The 8112-nt window shown below is 41.7% G+C and overlaps 1 protein-coding gene across 1 annotated transcript in view; it reads left to right on the top strand.

Moving 5' to 3' along the window:
- Positions 1-4993: 4993 nt before the first annotated feature.
- The window catches only part of TCEA1 (transcription elongation factor A (SII), 1), a 21563-nt gene continuing 18444 nt past the window's right edge, over positions 4994-8112 (top strand). The window contains exon 1 of the mRNA XM_010132792.1: positions 4994-5051. Coding sequence (XP_010131094.1) covers positions 5031-5051 — 21 coding nt within the window. The 5' untranslated portion in view covers positions 4994-5030. The remainder of the gene's footprint in view (positions 5052-8112) is intronic.

An 8112-nucleotide genomic window follows, 5' to 3' on the forward strand; every position in this document is an offset into this window, starting at 1 on the left:
GTGGGCAAACTTCTGAAGCAGATGGGAGATGCGAGTCGCTTATGTTTGAACCTGAAACAAAGTGTGAATGTCATTTAAATTGTGTTTATTAATTCATGGAATAACGTCTGCCTCAGAACAGAGGTAGGCTATGGTTAGGGAGGATTCAGCTAGCTTAGTTCAAGTGTAATTCGCATGTATGTCCTTGCTAGAGAACTAAATAAATAAAAGCAGAGTGTGCGGCAACAGTCAATACCGGGCTATGGGTACGCATAAAACAGCACACGAGTAATTGTAAACTGTCTGCTACTTGTTTGTCAGGTGGGCACGTGGTTATTCTCTTGTAATTTGTGTGTTTGTGATTGCTATGCTTCCCACAAGCTGCTATTTTTATACATGAAGTTAAGGATTTTTTTTCATTATGTCGATACTGCATTAGATGCTCAATACTGGTGAAAGTTCAGAACTGAGCGGTGTGGAATTTCAGTTCAGAGAAGTCTCTTTTTTTGCTGTTTAAGATAATGGAAATTATCACTAACGTTTTGAAGCAAGGTTTGAGTGTTTACAGATATACTATATTGAGCCAATGACATGGACGTGTCCAGAATCCCAGCAAATTCACTGCAAGTACACACAGGCCATGCTTTGCTGTGTTTCAGGGTCCTTGATGTTTCATATTATCTTATGGTTTAGCTCTGAGACAGTTGAACCCTTTGATAATACAAAGCGTAGAGACAGGAGCCTTCTCAAGTGGAAAGAAGTTTTTACCAGTGTTTATTAATTTGTTTTTTTTTTTTTTCCTTTTTGTCCCCTGTCAATGGTGGGGAGCAGCGCTGCAGCGATTCCAGAGATGCTGGTGGTGACCACAGTGTATTTCTCTGTGATCAGGGAGGCTCAGGAGTCTGGATGCAATTCTTCACAGCGACTGGGGACACATATTCACGCTCCAGCGTGTATAACCTAGTTAACTTTCAGAGCTTGTGAGAGTGGCACAGGCTCTTGGCTGGGGTTGGTGTAGGTCTGCTGTGGCCGAATGCAGCTGGGCTGGAGCCAGCAGCTGGGTCATCTTTTTCACCCCTGTCCTAGCAGCAGCGCCAGAAGCAGTTGTGCCTTTGTACTTTGTTGGAATAGAGCTTGTTAGTTCCAGCTCCTTACCACACACAAGCAACTCTGCTGTTAGTTTGTTGCTGACTTAAAAACCTTCTAAGGGCTTCAGCTGCCTCTGTGGCTGATAGCGGAGATCAGGCAGTTCATCCAAAGCACGTGTGTGTAATGTGATAAAAACCCTTGGTTGTGTGACAGGAGAGGAAGTGCATCAGTGTTTAACCCAGGAGACATCTCTGTGTTTTCCTTGCTACCTTTGTCATTTATAAGGCATTTATTTAATTGCACAGTGTGATTCCTACCTCGTTAAGATGCTAACTTTAGCAAGATGATTTCTGTGAAGAAATGATTGCTGTGCTTTTGTTGCCTCACAGAGATGAAGCTGAACTGAGCTTTCTTACATAAGTTCCCGCTGGATAATGATGCTCCTGACAACCCGTTGTATTCCTTTCTCCATTTTTAGTCACCGAGAACAGGTATTTGGTGGGTGGCTTTGAGAATGATTTGATGAAACCCATCAGTAAAAGGAAAAAAGAAAAAAACCCACCTTGATAACTTTTTACTCTGAAGTTGCCAAGACTCAGAGGGCAGGAGATGCTTCATCTCTCCTGCAAAAGGTGACTCGGTGGCTTGTGGCAAAGTGTTGTTTGGCATTTCTTCCAGTAAGTTGAAAAGGCGGATGGTGCAGACACCCTTCCTGAGTCAGCCTCCTGGTGATTTGCCTGGACTAAGGACTTAATTGTAGCTGTACAGGTTTCACAACTATTTCAGTGAGGCGGTATATGCAGTTTGTTTTGAAGAACAAAACAATAGTGCAAAGTTGTGTTTAATACACTGTGAGATACATATTTTTGCTATTACTTCAAATATTGGCTGCATGTTTGAAATAGATATTATTCCTCCTTCAGAATAGCTGTGATTGGATTAAAACACACCTAGTGACTTACAGCTTTTGTTATGTGTAAGTACACTTTTCTTTCATTAGGCTGCTGCAATGAATAGGTATGAAAAATAAGGTTGCACCCACGGATTAAAACCATCAAGAGCAGTTGAGTAAGTTCAGAGGAGAAAATGTGGAATCTTCCATGCTGTTAAGAGTGAGCCCCAAGTAGAACAGAATTATAACTGTATAGCTCTGCTGTCTTCAGAAATGTGCTCCATTTTCTATCATCTGAAGCATAGCTTGAAAACACGAATATAGAACATCCTTCTGGTGTTATGATCTGATCAACCGAGAGGAGCTGAGAGGAGTAATCTGCTAAATCGGTGTGAAGCTGACATCTGTTAATTCGAGTAACGCAAGGTAAACTGGAAGCCAACCAGCCTGGTGGGATGGGCCATTTCATTTTCTATAAAGTTATAGAAATGCCTTTAAAGGAAGGTTTATAATAATGTTCTTAATAGGTGTGTGTGGGGGTGTGTGTTTCTAAACAGAGAAGTCTTGCATTAGAAAAATAGGAATTGCCAGTTTTGCTGTGCAGCTTCCACTGGTTGTGAGGAAAAGAGAGCATTTCACTTCATGCTGAGAAAAGTAGTTATGAAAAACTGTTTAGTTCTGAGTTTAAACGCAATTTAACCGTAATTTTAAAGCATTAATTCTTGGCACCTTTAATATAATCAGAGTGAAGGCCTACAAAGCATCAGTGCCTTAGAAGTTTTGGTAATTTGGTACAGAAAACAGCATGAGATGTGGGTAGCATCTGTGTAGAGAGTACCTGGGTACGTTTTACTTGTTGCAAGGTTTGCTAACCTTCTGTGTATCAAGGTACTGCTTTGGACAATGTTTAGACTGGGAGTACTGAAGTTGTTTTGACGCGTACAGTTGAGAAGGGATTTTAGAGAGGCAGAGACTAGACTGTGTGTCTAAGGTGAGGCGAAGAGAGTGCTGCTGCGTGGCTTTACAGTGTCATTCTTAGGCCAAGACTACCGTAACCTCTGCTTATTTTGAAATCACACGCGGTGTGCAGTTCACCAGTAACTGAAGTGTTTGGGAGGTAAGTGTTACCGCATTGGTTTTTTGAAAATGGCACATCGCCTTTTGCCATTTGTTTCAGCTAAGAGAATTTTGTTGGATTGGATTTTGGTTTGTAGCCGTGAAGGTAATTAATTTGCTTTGCTTGGATCTGTGTTTGCACAGAGGAAACCACGCTTATGGCTGTTGAGAGAACAAAATGGTTTAGTGTGCTAACTCAATTTAGCATCTGAAAACAGTGTGACATTTCCCAGTCTTGCATCATCGTTGCTAAAATGCTGTGGTTACAACTGGGTAAGTTCGGTATATCATGAATAAAAGTTTAAAAAGACTTTTTGCCGTGATGGCAAAATAGAAAAACTTCGATTTTATGTGTGAATTGGGACGTAGTGAAATGTTTGTTTTTGGAGGTTTCTTTGCTGTCAGATGTGTTTAAAAACCTGAGGTTGTAGCAGACATTTGAAAGCGTCCAAAGCTGTGCCTGTTTGGATGTGACACGCAAGTTCCACTTTCATCTTTGTCAGCCTCTTGGTGGTTATTTTACGTGCTATCTTTAGTGGGTACATTGTAAGACCTGCAGATGCAGCGGGAGATTGAGAGGGTTTCCTTACAGCAGGTGTTGTATTAGTTGGTGAGGGAGAATTTAAAAATAAAGGCAAGGAAAATGCAGGTTAAAGTAATCAAACTAGGGTTAGTGGAGAGAGAGAGGTAAGGCAAGAGAAAGGAGTCAAATTCCAAAGCTCTGCGCGGTGAATATTTTGTGGTGTTTGTTTCCAAACATCATAAATTAAAAAAGATGAAAAGGGCAGGAAAGCAATGGGCGTAGCCTGTGTAGAGGGTGGCCTCTTGTACGTGAAGGCAGTTGCCTTCTTGCTGTTCACAGCTCGCAGGTCACAACCACGTGCCCTTGAGTAACAGCAAAATCTTCTCTCTCAACTTTTAGGAGGTTGCTGTAGTCTGGCAACCCATGTGCACAGCGAGGAGTGGATGGTGCAGAGCTCTGCTCAAGTAGGGATGGTGAATCATCAAGGCTGTAGAGGTTAAAGTAAATTATGGAGCTCACATTTATGAAACCTGCTTGCACAGTATTAGTTTGTATCTTTCCTTATGGTCCTAGCAGGAGAAAAGGCAAAAAGAACGTACGACAGCTGAATACTGAACAAGTGCTTTAGCTCAGGGGTTAGAGCACATTAGGATAGGCTCTACCCTTCATTTGGAGCATGTTGATGCTTGGCCAGCCTGGGACAGGCTGAAGAGTGTTGTCTGCACTCATCTGTGCAGCCTAATCTATGTATTTTGTTGAATGAATTTTTTCATTTTATAGTTGAAAACAAGACTTGGAGTGAGTCTTGCTCCGCTTTCTATATTTGGGTATTTTTTGGTAGACACAAAGTTGTCGTCTTCTCTTGGAGAAACTGTAGCTGTGAGTAGTGAAACAGTGTAATCTGATCATAGTTTTTAAACTGTTTTTACCACACCACTGCAAATACGGTTAACAACGTTGGCTGTGTGTGTTTTCTATATACAGTTATATGTGTGGATATGTATACGTGCAGTATTGATGGACTGTGCAGAGCTTTTCAACTCCAGATTCTTGCGCCAGAACAGGTTGCTCTGAACTGAAAATTGCTGCTGTTTTAGTGAAGTACCCTTGAGGCTGTTTTCTTGAGGATGTTGGTGAAGTAGTAATTGACAGAATGCTTTAATGACATTTGAATTATGCAGAGTAAAACTCCTCTAGTCTTTGAGCGAATACTTTTATTTCTGAGTAGAGGCCTGCTAATGCTTCGAGTTTGTGAAGCAGAACATTCCCTGACCTTGAGTTCTGTTTAGAAATTGGGAACTGATCTGGGACCTTGAAGGCACATAGGAGTATGTGTTTAAAGGACCTGATGGCTACTAAATTGTCTTTTATTTTTTCTCTTTTTCTCAGGCTGGAGCTCTTGATTTGTTGAAGGAGCTTAAGAGTATTCCCATGACCCTTGAGTTGTTACAGGTATGATCTTATTTGTGTTATGTTGCAAATATTAACTCTGTAATGATGAAGGCGAAGCCAGCAAATTTGGAAGAAGGTTGCACTGTTAAAGTAGATTCCTATGCAGAAACTCCTTGAAAGAGTCAGAGTTATTATAGGGTAACTAACCTTATTTCACCCTGATTTAGGGCACTTAAGTGTTTTCTTCCAATAGCAAGCTCTTTAAGCTTGTATTTTTGTTGCACATAATGAACTTTGTCATGGACAAGGGGGAAGAACTGCTTATCAGCTTACCTCACATCTAATCTTGAGTGCTTACTAACACAAATGTGATGTGTTTCCTTCCTTCTGAAGGAGAATGCACCTGATTACAGCTGATAACTTCTTATCTACTTAGTTCTGATTTGGGTTTGTAAGTGAATAGTAGCACAGTTCCTACTTTCAGGCAAGTTGTATATGACCATTTCTGCCTGCCCCCGGCTCTGGTGATGTATTTCTCAAGGTAATTATACTACTATGCTGCTCCCCTTTTACTCCCCTGGGCAGGAGTGATGGTATGGTACACCACCTCTCTCTTACAGGCACACTCTAACATTACACTTTATTTATAAACTCCTCCAGAAAGTAACCCAGTGAACTTGATTTACAGGTCATATCTCAGTTTTTCATGTAATTCGTCAGTGAATAGCTTTTGTTCCAGAGTAACTAGGTATTTCCTAGCTCGGTGAAAACTTTCAAACGGCAGAGGTAAATGTAAGACCTGATTTGCTGTGGTAGCCACTTCCATTGGAAGAGACTGAAAAGTAATGTTTTTCTATGTGATAATTAATGGTTGCAGATACGGAGTTAACTATAAAGTTCAAATCTTAAGTGTCAATAGCAATATCATTCTTGTCATGTGCATCCTATATATTTGCAGAATGTTCATGCACATTGTTACTAATACTGTTTGTGACAGAAAACAGGAATTTGAAGGTGTCACCTTCATGCATGGCTGATATGAGGCTGCAGCCTTCTCCCTGTGTCCAGCCTCCTTCCTTAAAAACCAAACCCCACTGAAAAAAAACCCTCAAGCCTCATACAAAGCAAGAACAAAACCGAGGAAAACCCCCTGTTAACCCAATTCTTTTGCATTTCTTTGTGGAGGGCTTAATACAAAGTATTTCTGTAATCATGTTTTTTGCCTCTGGAATACAAAATCTCTGTTCAAGTGCTCTGGAAGATCAGTAAGTGCTGCTGCGTAAACCTGTTCTGCTTAGTGTGAAGAATGAGACGAGAAGGAGAAGCTTTACACAGAACAGCAGAACGATTTTGCCCTTGAACTGTGAGGATCTGAAGACAAGTAGATAACTTATTCTTTTTTTAGTTGCAATGAAAGCCTTAGTAATGTTGTCAACAGAGGAGGACTCTTAATCTTGCTAAATACAAACAAAATAAACTGTCTGCCTTTTAGGGCATGTGTGTGACCCTGACTTAATTGATATAGGGTTGCATATTAATTCTGTCCAGTTTTCTATCTTACTTCAAAGAAGCATATTTATTCCCATCCATATGACAAGTACCTGTTTTTAGAGGAAAATAATATTTGCAGTAAAAGATTGTTTTTAATCTGCCTTGGGGCAGGCACCACAGGAGCTTGTAAAGATGACACCTGTGTTGCAGTAGGTCTCAAGGGATCAGGTGTTTTAGCGTACTCCTGTGTAGTGGATTGACTGTGACTTGGTCAATGAGGTTTTCTTACCAGCCACTGCTTTATTCAAAACATTTCCGCTGTGTGAGGTTGCATTTAGCAACATGCTTAGACGTTGTTTTTAAAGAGAGTTTTATGAATACGTAAAGTCTGCCGTATATTTTCTGTGTTAGTCTCTCAAATTTGCCTAAGCAGCGGAGGACTCGGAGCAGCAGATGAAATGCAAAAGTAATCACGTGTTGCTCGTGGTAGTGGATCGTTAGTGTGGTAATGTCAGAGAGGGGGGTGACAATGAGCAAGTGGGAGCACTGGCTTCCTCCCTGTAGACTGAGATTTCTATTGATGTGTTTGTCACAAAAAGCTGAAGCGGTTACAGACAACAGCGTGACTGTGTGGTATCTAACAAGTTTTATGTAAGCGAGCTGATCCGTGCTCGGCCAGGCAGGGAGCCAGTAGCCTTCCTCACACGTGATTTATCCGGTGGTCAGAATTGCAGATCTGTTTAGCAGCCGCCTGGTGTTAAAGGCGTCGTGTCCCTGGTGCTGGTTGTGGTAGTGCTCAGCTGAACAGCGAGTGAGGCAGACGGTCTTTATTTTAACAAACAGGTTTTACTGGAAATCACACACGCGTATGCAGAACTAGGCTGTTTGTACCGTCCCTGTTTGTGACTTCTTGCCACTTCACTGGCAAGCTGGGGAGACCAGGGAACCTGGAGGTGGTTATTCTTCAGCGTTGGTCCGTGTGCAATTTAAAGTTGGCAACACCTCTGCTTGAGTTTTCCCCAGCTATGTGTTTTCTCATTTGTTCTGGTTTAGAGGAGAGCAGCTGCCACCGTGTGCTTTGGTTTGGGTTCAGTCGTATGTTCCTTATGCGAACTGTTCCTCATACCAGCTGAAGGCTGGTATGTTCACCACGTATCCAAGCTTCACCTACAGCCTGGATAGTTCAGGGGTGAAACAGCTGTTCTTATGCTGTCTCTGAGCCTCTTTACTCTCGGAAAGCAGATTAAAAACACTCTAAAATTGGAAGTGGGGGAGAATGATCCGTTAAAATTTGTTTTTGGACACGATGAGGAAGATGTTCATATACCTGCACGCTTACAAACTGGCACAGGTTACACTGGGCTAGGCAAAATTACCAGTTTAGCACTTAAAATGTCTCTCACAAGAACAGCTCCACAGGCGGGAAGACTGTGGAAATTTCAAAGGCTGACAGCAGGTTTGTCACTAAAGCACAACGGTTTTGAGAGTAAAACGCTGATCTTCTGCGATTACAGGGTAGGTCTTCTAGCAGCCTTCCAGTTCTTAAATGGTGCCTACAGGAAAGATGGGGAGGGACTCCTTATCAGGGGTGTAGTGATAGGCTGAGGGGTAATGGTTTTAAACTGGAAGA

Source organism: Buceros rhinoceros, unplaced genomic scaffold, assembly GCF_000710305.1.
Source record: "Buceros rhinoceros silvestris isolate BGI_N320 unplaced genomic scaffold, ASM71030v1 scaffold12390, whole genome shotgun sequence".
NCBI lineage: Eukaryota > Metazoa > Chordata > Aves > Bucerotiformes > Bucerotidae > Buceros > Buceros rhinoceros.